This window comes from Elgaria multicarinata, chromosome 9 (genome assembly GCF_023053635.1).
Source record: "Elgaria multicarinata webbii isolate HBS135686 ecotype San Diego chromosome 9, rElgMul1.1.pri, whole genome shotgun sequence".
Classification (NCBI taxonomy): Eukaryota; Metazoa; Chordata; class Lepidosauria; order Squamata; family Anguidae; genus Elgaria; species Elgaria multicarinata.
In genome coordinates this window covers 30,367,522-30,384,496 of record NC_086179.1, presented here as the reverse complement: position 1 = coordinate 30,384,496, position 16,975 = coordinate 30,367,522, and the positions used below count along the sequence as shown (strand labels likewise).

General features: G+C 44.1%; 1 protein-coding gene across 1 annotated transcript in view; it reads left to right on the top strand.

Annotated features, from left to right (window-relative positions):
• SYN3 (synapsin III) overlaps window positions 1-12,531 on the top strand; it is a 229,331-nt gene extending 216,800 nt beyond the window's left edge. Inside the window, exons 10-13 of the mRNA XM_063133450.1 lie at window positions 7,470-7,604; window positions 9,270-9,351; window positions 10,253-10,547; window positions 12,220-12,531. Coding sequence (XP_062989520.1) covers window positions 7,470-7,604; window positions 9,270-9,351; window positions 10,253-10,547; window positions 12,220-12,352 — 645 coding nt within the window. The 3' untranslated portion in view covers window positions 12,353-12,531. The remainder of the gene's footprint in view (window positions 1-7,469; window positions 7,605-9,269; window positions 9,352-10,252; window positions 10,548-12,219) is intronic.
• The last annotated feature ends 4,444 nt before the right edge of the window (window positions 12,532-16,975 follow it).

Sequence of the window (16,975 nt, the reverse complement as noted above, 5' to 3'; positions counted from 1 at the left end):
TTGCCAGGCCTGCTCCTATGCCTTTAACAACAGTTGAACTGTAAAAATCAGTAGGTGAAGATTCCCTGTGTATAGTGTATTATCCTATGGTCATTTCTGCAGATCAAGTTGCTGTGGAAGCCACAGGAGCAGGTGCCTGTAAAAGCTGGCAACCCTAATGAGCATATGATTCACAAAAGGAGGGGAACATAATTATTAAACAAAGATTTGTGTTACTTTGTATGTGATCTTTTGGTACATGCCCCAACCACAGATGAAACTGATACTCAAATCATAGAGTTGCAAGGTACCTCTAAGGTCATGTAGTCCAACCCCCTACTATTGCAGGAAATCAACTACTACGGCACCCCAATAGATGGCAATCCAACCTGTGCTTGAAAATCTCTAACAAAGGATCATCCATCACCCTCCAAAACAGTGTTCTACCATCAACGAGTTCAAACCATCAGGATGTTCTTCCTGATGTTTAGTCGAAATCCCCTTTCTTGTAATTTGAACCCATTGATCAAGGTCCTGCCCCCTGGAGCAATAGAAGACATTTGTTCCATCATCTCTATGACAGCCTTTCCAATATTTGAAGATGGCTCTCAGAAGTCTCTCCCACACTAGAGGCATTCAAGGGGGAGCTGGACAGCCATCTGTCAGGTATGCTTTAGGGTGGATTCCTGCACTGAGCAGGGGGTTGGACTCGATGGCCTTATAGGCCCCTTCCAACTCTACTATTCTATGATTCTATGTCACCTCTAAATTGTCTCTCTTCCAGGCCCAAACTCCTTCGACCTTCCCTCATACAACTTGGTCCCTGCACCCCTCATTCTCTTTGCCATCCTCCTCAGGACACATTTCAGTTTTTCAATATCTTTCCTAAACTGCGGTATCCAGTGGTAGACATAATACTCCAGGTGAAATCTGACCAAAGTAGAACAGAGGGGGTCCCATTACTTCTCACAATCGGGACACCATGCTTATGTTGATGATGCAGCCTAAAATTCCATTACCCATTTCAGCTGCTGTTTTTAAAAGCATATTGGGAGGCTCCAGGTCAGGGCAGGGTTAATAGGTGCATTCGCTCTTAGATACTAATGCTGCTACTCTGTTGTCAAATCCAAAACGAAGCCTCTGAGATCTTGAATCAGAGCCACAACGAATGTGAACTTCCAGCTAAAACGAAAATGAGAAACATTCCTAGGGGTTTGTGGGTGGCATGGATAATGATGACCTGCTGTGTCCCTCCCAGGAGCACTTTAGCTGGGACTGACCATGTCTAGAAAAACTATCTTTTTGAAGTCCGGCCTGCCATGCTGAGGCAGGTCTTCCTTGTGGGAGTGGGGTCGGTTGGGCCAAGGCAGAGGGGTGGAGATTTGAAAAGCAGGCCAAAAGCCCCCACAGCATTATCAAAGCTGAAATGTAAGACCTGCTCAGCAGGGGGAGAAGATCATCAGAGTTAACCATGCAGAAGAATGAGCAAGTGTCCTTGGTTACCATATGAGGACGCGGGAATGGAGACTCTGTGTCTGCCCTGCTGTAAACTCCACCAACGCAGCAAGATGAGCAAAGCTAGTCTTCTGCTACATTCAGGGCCACTGACACATCCAAATAGCTGTATGTGGGAGAGCAGTCCCACCCACTGAGCTTTGGGAAGCTGATGAGAACCACATGAGCCCTGGGGCAACGGCACATTCTTGTGCTGCGCAAGTATCCTGCAGGAATCAGTGACAGGTCAAGGGTTGTGTGAGACAAGTGCGCTGCCAGGAAGGGAAAGAAGTTTGCTTTAGCAACCTTCTGCGATCCCTCCCTTTTCCTGTATATCATTCAAGAGCAGCTACTGGTATGGATGCTGTTGGGTACTTTAAGGTTTTGTGACAGCCTCTGATAGACCAGTGGACTGATATAGAATCCAGTGTGAGATCCGTGGGGAAGAGAGAAACAGGGTGCCTCCTTTATATTTTAGTAATGAATTTTGCTCCGGTTACCACAATGGCATGTTAGAAATTGTTGTTGTTAATGAAGTGTTAAAAACACATGTCTGAGAGCAGTGCAGAAATGTTTAAAACAACACAGCCTCTGCCCACAGGCTTACAATCTAAGAAAAAACTGAACCCTCATGCCTCCCATGGTTGCTATTTCATAAGAAAAAACAAGCACACAAGAGCCATTCCCATGAACGTCTGGCTCAGGGTTGACTACAAACATATTTGCCGCAGATCTTGTCTTGGGGACAGAGAGAGAGAGAGAGAGATTGACCTGGTTCACACATAACAAGAAGCAACCAGGGGTGATTTTTTCCATGTAGTTTCATGTCGCAGCAACTGCAACCATTTTGAATATTCAAGCCACGATGGTGGCTCACCATAGCTTCTCATTATGTGCAAACCCGGCAAGAGTAGGTTGTTGGAGTGGTTGACAAGCCACCCAGAACCCATGGGCTATTTTAGGATTGCGGCTGGCTTGTCAACACCCCAACAACCCGCCCTCGCTGGGTTCGCACTTAATGAGAAGCTACGGTGCACCCTGAATATCCAAAATGGCAGCAACTGCCACAATGAGAAGCTCCACAAGGAAATTCAACCACGGTGGTTTCTTGTTATATGTAAACGGGCCCAGAGAGAAAGAGAACTCAAGGGAAGGGCCATGGTTCAATGGTAGAGGAACTGCTTTGCATGCAGAAGATCCCAGGTTCAATCCCTGGCATCTCCAGGTAGGGCAGGAAAAACCTCTGCCTGAAACCCTGGAATGTTGCTGCCAGTCAGTGTCGATAATACAGAGCTAGATGGACCAAGGATCTAACTCAGTATATAGCAGCTTCCTAAATTCAATAAAAGGCAAACACCACTAACATTCACTACTTAGTTGGTGTCCAGAAGAATTTAGAAGCTATAGCTTTAGCTACAAGTTGCTTTAAAACAGGAATGCACAACCTGATCCCCCACCCCAACCCACAAGGCTTTTAATTGCAGCCCTGAACCAGCCACCAGTACCGCTGAATTCCCCACTGCTTGTACTCTCCACTCCCTCCCGCAGAGAGCTTCATACAGATCACTGGGATGTGTGTGCACAGGTGTGTGTGTATGTATGTGGCTCTTGAGACCAAAAAGGTTGTGCATCCCTGCTTTAAAACAATGCAGTAAACCGGACTTGGCCAGAAAAATGAGCCAAACACAGGAGATGAAATGATTCTTTTGACAACAGGGGAGCCACAGCAGAACCTAAGGGAGAATGCAGCTGTTGACCGGCCTCCAAAGCCACCTGCAGATCTTTTTAATAACAATTTCATCTGCTGCCAGGGCATATATCAAAAGATCAAGCACACAAACTAAAATCCAATCTTGGTTTGGATTCTGCATTTCCCCCTCTCCTCCTTGAATCGTGTATTCAGTTGAACTGCCCTCATTTCTCTGCACCTACTCCTGTTACCTTTAACAGCAGCTTGAATGGGGGATATTAGCAGATGGTAGCACTATTCACCATGCAGTGAAAAGCTCCACCTGCCAATTTCTGCAGGGCAAGTGTGGCTAAAGGCACAAGGAGCCAACGAGGGCACTTTTTCCTGAGCAACTAGCAACCCCAATCCCCAGTGACAACTTCTGACTTGCTGTTTTTCAGATACAGCCCGCTTCCCATGTAGCAGTGTAGCTAGGCCATTTTAAGACCCAGAACGTAAAGGTCTTATGGGGACTCCCTTTAGACAGCCATGTGCCTTACTTTCATTGTGAAGCACCCCATTAACATTTCTCTTCTCCCCACCACTACGCCATGCTTTAAACCTACTACATGCTTGATATGTTGGAACAAAACAACAATGTCAGGCAACCCTGATATTTAAAAACAACAACTCTGAGCATGTTCAGGATCACAACTTAAACACATTTACATCATACGACCTTCGTGACTACAAGAATAACATGGAGTTTGCCAGCCAAGGTGCTGACCTGTTTACTACTTCCCCTATCATTTTCTACTCTCTGGGTGGTTATTTGGGGAGAACCCTGGACTTCGTCCCCAAGGTCCAGCCCTAACTGCCCCACCGCCCCCATTGCTGTTGCAGCCTATGCATCCTTTTGCCCTTGGATGTACCTACCGAACCTCCTAACCCCCTTTGATGTGATGGATCAACTCTTTCCTTCCTGCCAACTTCCCCGCTCTCGACTCATGGAAACAGCAGCCTGTTTAGCCTTCACATCTCACGGAAATGCAGACAGAGGAGACGGCTGGAGAGACGGCATGGGGCTTTCCAACCAGATCTTTGCCCATCTCCCTCCGAGACACCTTATCAGGAGAAAGCAGCTGTAGCTCGAGACAGCCGCTGGCCTTGCACAGTGGTGAAGGCCAGATCCGCATAGGCTGCCGACCTCTGTTTTCTCTCTGCTGTTACACAAAAGCCTCATTCTCAGGGATGCGGAAAAGATGTTTCTGCTTTGTAGATGCCAACTTTGTGTTTAGTTTCTCATGTTGATCTCAGCATTGCATTGTAAGGTCAGATTGCATTTAATGTTGGCTGAACGCAAAATAATCCCACTGGCTTTTAATCCCATTTTGAGGGGCGACAGGACTGAAATAACCTGCTTACCCGTCTCCTCTAGCTTCCTTTACTTTATTACTGCTAGTGGAGTGCACTAGCAAAATGCACTCTCCAAAACTTGTCCTAATAGCAGCCATCATAGCCTAGCCACACAGTGCAGTCTACTCAGACTTAATTCCCATTTATTTCAATAGAGCGTACTCCCAAATCAGTGGATTTAGGATTGCAGCCTTAGGCATTTACCTGGGACCAGGGGGCATGGAATCATTACCTCTGCTTACCTATCCAACTGCAAATGTGTGTTATCTTTATATACTACTTGTCCTCAAGTCCTGGAGCTAGTAGAGGGTTCTCTCTGTTAGTAGAGGTGGCTCCCGATAGTGGGAGCAGGGCACTAGTGGTTGCAAAGGCAGCTAGTGGACTATATACAAGTGCTTCATTTGTTTTAAGAGACTGGCCCCAGATAGATAGATAGATAGATAGATAGATAGATAGATAGATAGATAGATATAACATTTGTGTCCCATCTTTGCATTAAAGAGTGCTCAAGGCAGCTAATAAAAATAATACAAATGCAATAAAATAATAATACAAAGTCAAAAGCATCAAAACAAATTAAATCAAACCATCAGTTTAAACCAATTACAACATATTTACAAGCCAGTTGATGGGCAAAGGTCCTGTCTAAATAAAAATGCCTTTGCCTGCTGAGAGTTCATCAGAGATGGGGCTAGCCGGGCCTCCATTAGCAGTGAGTTCCAGAACCTGGGAACAGCCCTGATAAGGCCTTTTCTCACATTCCCACAGATAAATGTTCAGAACATACCACTCTTTAGCTGTAGAATTGTGTGCTCTTTCCAGTAGGATTGTACTAAAATATAGGAATTCTTTGCCACAATGTGAAGGCGATATCATCTTGCATATGAAGGATGAACTTGCTATCTTGTCCTGGGAAATCCTTAGAAAGTTTTTAGGCCTGAACTCAAGTCCTGTATTATTGGGTAGGTTTTAGCTAGTCAGCTCTCTTTCTCATCCCTTAATGAAGTTAATGTGAACCCAGTAGGGCTGTAAAGGACTGTATAGTAGTTCTCTCATTTAAAAGACGAGTAGACTTAACAGCAGCAGCAACAGGTGGGATGCTGCAGTGAAACATCGTGGTGTACAGTGCTCCTGTCCACGATTCCAGCTGGCCAAATCTTTTTTCCAGGATAACCCATTCTATTTCTCCCTGCCACCCATTTTCCATTTTCCTCCTCTCAGCATTCAGTCAGGATTCCACTTACTTGGGAGTAAACCCTATTGAAACAAATGGCAATCAAGTCTTAGATGTACAGCACAGTCCCAAATATGGCTACGCTATATTGAGCCTGTTCAGATGACACACTAAGCCATGATTAGGCCACTAACCCTTTTGCAACAAATGGTTAGTGAGTATGTTTAAATCATGGTTATGTACCCACCATAGTTAGGAATGGTTCACATGACACACTAAGCCATAATGTTTAGCTCAAAATGCTTAACCACCATGGCTTAGTGTGTTGTCTGACCAGGGTCACTGGCTGCTACCAAGATGTTTTGGAGCTGACAAGCCATGTCAAAGGAGTGTGTGCACCACCTTATGGATTGAATTCCGACTTAAACTGCTCAGTCCTTATTTCATTTTGGCCCTGTTCAGAAGACACCTTAAACTACGGCTTTCACCAGGGTCAATAAGGCTTTTTGCCTTATTCACCCTGGTGAAAGCCATGGTTTAAAGCGTCTTCTGAACAGGGCCTTCGATTTTTGGTACACCTAGAAAACGTGGCGTGCCTCCACAACTACAGATAGAATCATAGAATAGCAGAGTTGGAAGGGGTCTACAAGGCCATCTAGTCCAACCCCCTGCTCAATGCAGGAATCCACCCTAAAGCATCCCTGACAGATGGTTATCCAGCTGCCTCTTGAATGCCTCTAGTGTGGGAGAGCCCACAACCTCCCTAGGTAACTGATTCCACCGTCGCACTGCTTGTATGCACTGCTTGTACCCCTCTTGTATGTGGATAATGCCATTTTGGCTACATACGGATCCACATTCTCAATCCATTAGTATAATGGAGAGGATGGCAACCATATTATCATGTGAGTAATGTTCCTTCGCTGGGTACAAATTGTTTGAGGCGTGTAACAGCTCCATCTAGTGGTCAGAATTACCCTGCTATGATTGCTTCCCACACAAAATCTGAAACTGCCAGAGATTCTACCGACCCTGCTCATAGCTTTGGCAGCACACATGCTGGTAGGGGAGAGTTAAAAACTTTCCACCCTCCACTTTCCCCATAAATTTGCCCTCTCCCCTTGCATGACAGTTTTTAAAATAAAAAAATTCCATTGGTGCCAATGGAGGGTGTTCATTTTTTAGACCACATGGGGCAGGGAGAGAATTTAGGGAAAGGTGTCTGGGTGGAAAGGTTTAAACGTCCCCTAGCTGCATGGAATGGTCCCGGTGAAGTTCAGGGCCCCATGTACTTACTCCAAGATTACAAAAATGGGGAGGATCAGCTGCTCACCACGTATTTAATGTAGCGTCTAGTTTTGCCCTTAACAAAGTTAACTCTCCCCCTCTGGAAACTAAATTAGACAGGGCAAGGAATTTGGTGCATACTGACTGCACAAACTACTATTTATTAGGACAGGCCATACACGAATCAGCCATTGCATCTAATTATTGCTCCTTTAGCCATTTTTTTTAAAGAGATGAACTTAGATATTTGTCACATTTCTTAAAAACACACACTTCAAGATCTGTTTTGTCTAGCTAGCAACTGTCACATTGGTGGTCATGAAATTATGTCGTGATGTAAGCAAGCATCTATCTTTTCTACAACACTTAGGCCCTACAGCTGCATAGGCTGCCATAGTCCATAGTCTGGCTTCCACTGATGTATAGGACTCATTCAATCTCTTTCTGCAGGTGATGGACAGCTCAATGCCCCTGATAGGGGAGCATGTGGAGGAAGACAGGCAGCTAATAGCAGAGCTGGTTGTCTCCAGAATGACACAGGCCCTTGCAACAGTGGGATCCTCCCCTTCACCTTTAAGACCTTGGGTAAGACGTCAACATGCCATCAGAAAATAAAACCTTGCCCTGTTTAAGTTCATATTGTGGCACAAAAGTGATTTCCATCAATCCTAAACTTGCGTCACTGTGGGCAGACCTACAAGTTGCATGTAGTTCTGTGATTTGTTTTTATACAGTGCAGCTGCTGACTCCGCAATTTGAAATAGAAGGCTGGTGCAGTGGGGAGGGGAACTTCTTAGCCCTGGTGTCATTTCCCTCCTGAAATGCCCTCCCCAAAGCTGCTGTTACCCACCCACCCCTGTGTGCCCCCCCCCAACCTCAATAGGGACCTGTCCAAGAAGGTGACCAAGATAAACTGGAATACTCTGCCAAGAAAAGCAGTGGAAATTACTGGAAATAATCTTCTCACATCCATATCTACATGACATGAACTTGGCTGTCAGCACACGCTATATGAAAAGTTCTGGGGCAGGTGGCCCCAGTTTAACAAGGGAAATGTATGCGTAGAAACAGGGTTCACCAAAAGGAGTACTGCAATATGGAGTCCGTACCAACAGCTCAAGAATCATGCTGCTGTGAATTCCGGATGCCCATCCCTCTCAAAACAGGTGACCGGCGCTTCTGTCAAAGCTGACCAAGCCTGCTATCTTCTGGGTAGCTAAAGCCCCATCTCTGAATCAAGGCAGGAGAAATACATCTGAGAGGCATCAAGCATTCCAGTGCTACTTGAAATAGTGCATTACTCAGCACAAGACTTTTGATTCTTGCTTTGGAATACCTTCCCTAAATCCTCCAGAAGTACCCTTTTTCTATCAACGTTCAGCTGTGCAAATACAGATAATAACATTTTTAAAACGGGAGGAGGAACAGCCCCATTCCTCTCCTCCTCCCCCCCCCCCGTTTTTATTTTTTTATTTTTACAGAGTTGTGGGGCTGCCCCCTTCCCTGCCCAGCCCATGGCAACCAATCAGGGGCGCCATGGGCTGTGAGAAGCCTCCGCTGCCAAAAAAAGTCAGGGTAAGTGCCCAACTTTTCTTCAGCGGAGTTTCCAGGGTTTGCCCCCGGATGACGTGCCGCCACTGCGAATTCACCCCAGGGCAAACCTTTGGTGTAGACATGCCCCTGGATTAGTTTGGACATTGCAGGTCTGACCAAGGCACCTCTTACATTTTAAGCAAAAGTGCATAGGGTCACTTAACACAGATTAGTTATGCCTCAATTTCTAAGAGATCAGAGTATGCACTCTGACTTTGTAAATTTAAGACACGTTGAAAGACTATGAGGATTCTAGGTTATGTTGCTGTTTGTACAAAAATAGACAGTGCAAGAGTGCATCTTACCGCTGCAGTAGGTGAATTTGCACCTACCAAAATTCTACCTTCTACCGAGAGATTAAAGGAACAGAAGCTCTGACCTAAGTATGTATGTTCCTGCCATTCCAGATACCTATTGAACACATTTTACAAAGCAACTGTCCTCAACATGAATGATTTTTTAAAAATACAGTTTAATCAAACTGTAACTGCATTGCCAGGCTCCTCTAGAAAACAGCCTCCATTTCTTATCACTGTACTAGAACGTCATCCTGACTAAATTGTTGAACAGGTCTTATAGTGCCATCAACAATAAGTAATATCCCTATACTTGTTATCCTTCTGATACTCTGTTGACTGTCGTGGTTTTTACCTCTAGCCTCAGTCAATGAAATCACAGATGCAATCACAGCCTGGACCCCACCTTGGACAGCTTTCTCAACCTCGACCGCCGCCTCAAGGTACCAACTACACTGTAACACGTACAAGTAAAGTGTAGGAGAAGGTACTAGCATGACCTGTAAATAGTATGAGTCTATTGGATCGGGGTGGGGGAGGTATTCCAGCGCTGGAAGTAGGGCTTGCAAGAAAGCATAACCACAGTACTGAATTCAGTGTGGTTGTGGTGGTTAGGGTTAAGAAATTAGGGCTCCATTTTAAAAGAAGGGAGAAAGATTAAAAATACCATATTTCTTCCCAGACAGCCCATTCTGGAAAAAAGATCAGGTTCAACATCTGAGATTAGTAAAGAAACAAAATCAATGCCAACAATAACTTTAGAAGTTTGGGGATATATTTTTATTTCAGATAAAAAGACTTGAACAACACTGATTAAAAAATTGAAGTTACAGATTTTTAGAAGTGGAAGATCAGATTTTTAAAATGGACAGTAAAATATATTTATTGTGGGGGGAGTTTAAAACAGTTAGATGTCAAAAGAATTAAGAGAGCTCTGTGTTGTTAACTTGAATAGATGAGTTTGAAAGTAAGATATGACTAATATAGTTTTGCATGGAGCTCCTGAAGGAGGAGGAGGCATGCACCTTGTTACTTACATTAGGATTGCTTTACCTTGCAGTATTCAGCATTTTGTATGTGATATTTCTGTTTTGTATCCGATCTTTCATCCAGCCTGTGGGTAACGTAATTTTTATATTCAGATTTCTAAAGAAATTAGTTGCAAGGTAGGGTGTTCTTAGCATTCAACTACTTCCTGTCTTTAGAAATTTGCCATTTATCTTATGTCGTAGTTCCACAGGCAAGTGGGAAACTGTACTGAAGACAAGATTGTAATGCTAATAGTGAAGAGTCTATTTCCGATAGAAGTTGTTCTTGCCTTAATGGTGTGTTTTATTGCTTCAGGAGGCCCACGCCAGCCTCAGGGATCACAGCCTGCAAGGACAGGAGCTCCACCCCAGCAAAGGCTCTCTCCACAGGGTCAGCAACCTCTGAGCCCCCAGTCCACCTCACCACAGCAGAGGTCGCCCGGATCTCCCCAACAAACTCGATCATCTGCTGGAAGCTCACCAAGCCAGCCTTCCAAGGCAGGCACCTTTCCTCCACAGCAGCCTAGGCCTCCAGCGCAAGGACGGGGCCCTGGCCAGCAAGGCTCAGGCGAACCATCCAAGCAGCAGGCCCCTCCACATCCTCACCTAAAGTAGGTGCCTATTACGTAATGTAATTCAAATCGTGGGCCTCACAAAACAATCTACAGCATTTCAGCATGCCGTAAGGAGAGCAAAACCAAGCCAGTTATATAGGAAAGGAGAGAACCTGAGCTACTCCACCTATTAGAGGAAGGCAATTCCAATCCTGTATTACCAGTCATTACTAGGCATATCTCTAGCTTTCTGCCTGGTTGTCAGTCCTTCAAAAACCTTCTAACCTAACCAAAATCTGGCACTGGAAATTCAAGCAGCCCCTAAATCAAGTTGCAAAAGATCTGTGATACCATTAAAACAAGCTCCTAAAACATCGATTCCCCTACCTGTCAAAAGATGTTGACCAAGCAGTGGGTACTGTGTACTAAATCTATAAAAACATGTGTATTTAAATACACATTTTTACAGGCCTGCCCTCTTCTGGTGTCCACTGCACAAAGAGGGGGAGGATATTTTTATTATTATTTATTTATTTATGGTATCTATATACTGCTGAATATAATAAAATCCCTCAGCAGTTCACAATATTAGAATACATTTAGATACATTAGAAGCACAACACTAAAACAACTACAGTAAGAACTATTAAGGAGCAGCAAAATGGAGCAGCATGATTAGTTTACTTACAGACCAGGGAAGCCTGGGTGAAAAGTTGCATTTTTAGGAGGCATTTGACAGATGCCACATTTTCTGCCTTCCGAACTGCACAGGGAAGGGTTCTCCAGAGGGAGGGTGCCACAACAGAGAAGGCCCACCCTCAAGGTTCTTCAAGCCAACATTCTGTTCATTTTGGAATGACTAGCAAAGCCTCCTCTGTCAATCTTAAGTATTGCCTGGGTGTATATAAGGGAAGATGGTCCACCAGGTTTTCCAATCCCAAATTGTTAAGGGCTTCATAGGATACTGTGGCTCAGTACCTAATAGGCAGCTGGTGCAGTTCTTTAACACAGGTGTTATGCAAGCATAGCTAGGCATCCCAGTGAGTACCCTAGCTGCTGTATTCTGCACTAGTTGCAGCTTCGTAACCACCTACGAGGTAGACCCACACAGAGTGCATTGCAGTAGTCTAATCGTGAGGTTACCAGTGCATGGATCACCGTGGCTAAGCTGTCCCTATCTAGGAACAGGCATAGTTGGCATACCAATAATGGGCATTCTGGGCCACGTGGTCCTCCAGTGATAAAGATGGATCCAGGAGCAACCCCAAACTACAGACCTGCTCCTTCAGAGGGAGTGTAACGCCATCCAGAACAGGCAAACACCCCAATTCCCGGACCTGGGAACTGCCAGCCTATAAGGTCTCTGTCTTATCAGGATTCAAGGTAGGCAGAATTGGAGGTTCCTCCTTGTCACCATTTCTCTGCCCACCAGGACAAGCTTTGGCAGGAAGTAGCACTCGCTTGCACACACAGAGAAGCCGCTACCTTTGCTTCATATATTGGTGCATTATTGAGGGAGATTCAGTCTTCACCACCAAGGAGTGGTGGGAGCTATTCTTCCCTTTCAGTGACACTAGGTCAAGGGTTGACAGCAAGACCTGCTGGGCACTGGGCCCTTGACAGTTCACCAAGAATGCCAACTCCCAAAGCCTCGGGCTTCCAGCCCATTCTTCTCTTTGCCCTTGTGAGGAAGATGTCCACCCTGTCATTCTTTTTTTCTCTTTTCCAGCAAATCACAGTCCCTGACAAACACATTCAGCCTCTCAGAATCATCACAGCGGGGAAACGCCAACGAAGACGAGGCAAAAGCTGAAACTATCCGCAATCTGAGGAAGTCGTTTGCTAGCCTGTTTTCTGATTAATCTCTCAGTTTAAAGTTAGAGCAATTTTTGGTGTTTTGTTTTGGGGGGGCAAATTAGTCACTTTTTAAATTTACCTATCCAGTCTCGTCCTTGAATCTACCCAGTAGTATATCTAGTTCCTTGTAGAGCCTATTCACACATATTGTGGAGGGGGAGGGGATTTCAACAAGTGGGATCTTGCTCACCCACATAACTTCCTGTAACTCCCCTGCATCCACACATTTCCTGTAACATCTGAGCAAAGCATATACATGCGCATAGGTACAATACATGAATTCTTTACCTACCCACACATTTGAGGGTAAAGCTCATGCATTATCAGGCCTACAAATTTTGCAGTGCATGCAAAGTGCTTTGAACACTTTGAAGTGCTATTTACAGCATAGGTATGAATGAGAGGCAATGCCGGATAGGGCATAATCCTGCTGCCTCCATACTCATTCACTATACTGTAGGTCTAAATAAGCCCAGTCTACAGACTCCTTCAGTTACCTTTCTATATGTCCTTTACACAGCACCTTAAATATGTGTGTTTTTAGTTTACTCACTTTGATGGATCCCACTGATGATAAAAGAGTCCAGCTATGTAAAAGGATTTCCCATGTAACCCCTGTTGAACTAGAACCACCCCTCCACACTCAAATGAGAGTTTTCAGGACCATTTGAATAATAATCCTTGCAGAGCAAACATCTTTGACAAAAGAAGATGGGCCAGAGGACTTTCACAAGGCTCAAAGTACAGTCATTTTTAGCCAGATTACTTTGATCAATATGAAACCTGGATAAAATCCATTGTGTTCCCATATGCAATCTATCTGGCATCCTTTTAGCACTGAAAGTAGGGTTGTAGGAGTGGGTAGGGAGGTCACCCTGGCTCAAATTGTGCTCGATCTGCCACAATGATGCAACCTGCCCGAGACTTGACAGCTTCTTTATGGTGGTCCTATGTAATCACAGAATCATAGAATAGTAGAGTTGGAAGGGGCCTAAAAGGCCATAGAGTCCAACCCCTGCTCAATGCAGGAATCCACCCTACAGCATACCTGACAGATGGTTGTCCAGCTGCCTCTTGAATGCCTCTAGTGTGGGAGAGCCCACAACCTCCCTAGGTAACTGGTTCCATTGTTGTACTGCTCTAACAGTCAGGAAGTTTTTCCTGATGTCCAGATGGAATTTGGCTTCCTGTCACTTGAGCCCGTTATTCCATGTCCTGCACTCTGGGATGATCGAGAAGAGATCCTGGCCCTCCTCTGTGTGACCCCCTTTTAAGTATTTGAAGAGTGCTATCATGTCTCTCCTCAATCTTCTCTACTCCAGGCTAAGCATGCCCAGTTGTTTCAGTCTCTCTTCATAGGGCTTTCTTTCCAGACCCCTGATCATCCTGGTTGAAATCAAATTACACGTGCAATGTCTTATGGTGGAACAACCATGTATTGGTGAAAGAATACACAAGTCTTTGAATTTCACTTATGAGCATGCAAAGTGGAATGCAAGTTATCTGCAGTGTTAAAAAGCCATAATGTATTTCAGAGAAGAAACTTTTTGAGTGAAAGATCTTTGTAGCACACAAGGACTAGAATATTGTGAATTCCCTATACAAGAGTCAGAAATTAGCAAGATCAGCATGGCCACAAAACACCCACTTCAGACACCAGTTGTGAGAAATTTGCAAGACAGCAGCCAACAAGATCAGGGTACATTGTCAAGCATAAGAAAAAGATGAGAAGGGAGAAGAGAAAGGAAAGGGCCCTGCCAGAATTCTAGCTATTCCATTCTCACTTTGAAACCAAATCGAATGCTTGACTTTACAGCACTATCTATGCAATACCGAAGTAAACAGGGCACTTCGGACAGAAGGAAAAGTCATCGCTGTAACTATGACATCTGGGCTCTATGGTAATGCTACCCCAAGCGCATCATTTTGCCTTGGCAACTCGGAAGTTAGAATAGCCAGGTTCAATGTTGCATGAAGTTGCATTGTGTGCCATGCGAACGCACGTGGGAGCAGACTAAGGTGACTCAGTGGTGACAGGTGTGCATTGCGGGTGGGCAGGCACATGGTCTAGAGCTGAGCTTGACATTCTCTGGAAACATTTTTCTAAGTAGCCAAGCTCACAGGCCTCAGTTCTGGTCCTCCTTACATGCAGCCAGCAGATACTGCCATTTAGCACACCATATTACACTGGGCAAAGATTAACAAAACGAAAGCCATCATTCTTACTGTACTTGAATTTTTAGCTGCAATATGGACTGTGTTGATTCTTGGAAGAGCAATTCAGCATCTGAAATGCAGAAAGGTCGTGTGTGTGTTTTTAAAAAACCTTCCATTTAAAGCAGGGTTGAGCAAAATGCAGCCCCCGCTGAACACCAGTGCGGCCTCCAAAATTTATGGTAGCAAAAAAATGGTGGTTTGAGAACAAGCTAAATTTGACTTTTTACCATTCTGTAGTGGCTTGCTGCCAACATTCAGCAGCAAATCGTTGGGTTGGTGTGTTTTTTGCTGCAGCTGCAAGACTGTGGCGGTGGGGCGGGGGCACCAAAAGTAGCCCTTGGGCCCTCTGATGTTGCCCCTCCCCCCGATTTAAAGGAAATATAGTTGTGTTTTGTCTATGCCATGGTAGCCTGATCAAAGGCATTACTTCTTTCACAGTGACTTTCCAACTGAAACCATTTGTTTAATTCCAGCTTTGCATATATCATGTAGGACAGCAATATAGCTCTGACTATTATACACCTTGCTTGAAATGCTTGGAACTCTAATCTCAAAATAACAGATTCCAACATGGACTGAAATCATAACAGAATGGACTAGACTTCTAGAAATTGTTAGAAAGAAGCTTCCCTTGTACCAGCCTGTAAGAGTATAGCTTAGTCCTAGAAATACTTAAATCCCTGTTCACGCAAGTCACTGTTTAACCTACCTCATAGAGATAAAATAATTACATAGCCCTTTTTTGCACTGGAGTACTACAGAAATAATGGATAGCTCCTCCTATCAACAGCCTATTTTGACAGCAAAAAGGCAGATTATACTAGTGCAATAGGGTTGCTAGGGAAGAACAATGAACTTTATTCCCACATAAGAGTTGCCTACCATGGACCTGGTAGAATCCTGCCACTATATCAGAAGCCTCTTTACCAGGATAACTGGAAGGGACCAGCGGTTTGGTGGCACGTCAGAACTCCACTGCTATACTAAAGCCATTTTTAGAGGTGATTCAGGCATATTCCAATTGTAATTGTTTAGGTTGATTAACGCTAGCTTATAATGGGGTGAAGTGCTATAAAGAATTAGTTGGTGCTCACGAATGTAATACTCCAGTAGCAATCTATGTCTCGCCAAAGCTGTACAAGGACTAAATATCAAGGGTCACTTCTGAAAGAAAAGACATGTTTTGAAAAGTTTCAAGACTGCACCCTTAGAAATATGGTGCCATCCCACCCACCCCCAAAAAACCTGAGCTCACTAATTCCATGAGCAAATCTAGTGAAGAGACAAGCAAGCAATAATATACATATACATATCAGACCGGAGTGCTACTGCCCTACTATAAACCTCGTATTTCATTAATGTACTTAACAATATGGGCACATTTAATGTACACAGCCAGAAATCTCAACAATCTGGAAATGTGTATGCACAATTGCAACCATACAAGAGTCATTTATTTCCGATTAAGACAACATTATGTGCAGCCTCATTTAAAACTCAGTGAATCCCAAATTACTTAGTACCTATGAATAAATTGGTCTATCAACTGGATCAGCTGTAGTCAAAGTATTTGGGGTTGCAAGCACTACATTCAGAAAAATCGCCCAGAAATGACTGCTGTAATTAATTCTCCTTCAACAAGTAAGAGAACTTAAACAGAGACAGACAGCCTTTGTTGTAATCCTGCCTCTTTGGAAGGTATATTCATGCTGATCCTTAGTAAGGAGATACCTTCCACTCTGTATTCTCTGAAAACAAACCACCAGGTTGATTGACAGTATGAACATTTAGAGTTATGTCTATTACTTCCTAAGAATTAAACATGCAGTGTGTCAGTCGTGCCTACAACCATACAGAAGACGACGAATAGGTATCTTTACACCAATGAAATGGAACTTAAGCAAAGTTGGTGAAAACAAGTCTTAGGCTCACTCCCTTCTACCATTACACAGTTCCCATCTCATTTGATCGTATAGCGGATGCTGTCATTTTATTTTATCCTTTATCCTTTATCCTGGTACTTGCAAGAGAGCCATCTAGGGCAGGAAGGCAATATCTTTTCATCAGAGCTTTTGGCATTCTGGCTCATGTTTTTGGTCAAGTTCTGAGTTGCACTGTAGCATGTTATTATTCAACTGTTTGTAGGGTGAATTGTTCAATGTTTTATTATTTCAAGTGTAACAAAAACCATGTTAACCCTGTATTCTTTGTGCATTGAAGTCCAATACCAAAATTGCTTTTCAAGTAATAAAAAAAAGAAACATCCCTCAAGCAATAGAAGGTATCTGAAGAAGAATCAAATCAGATACCTTTGGGGCCTGCGCTTTCCATATATCTGATGTTGCATAGAACAGAAAGCTTTCCCATGGAAAATACATTTAATCAGGCTGTTTCCCTCCAGAAAACGCAAC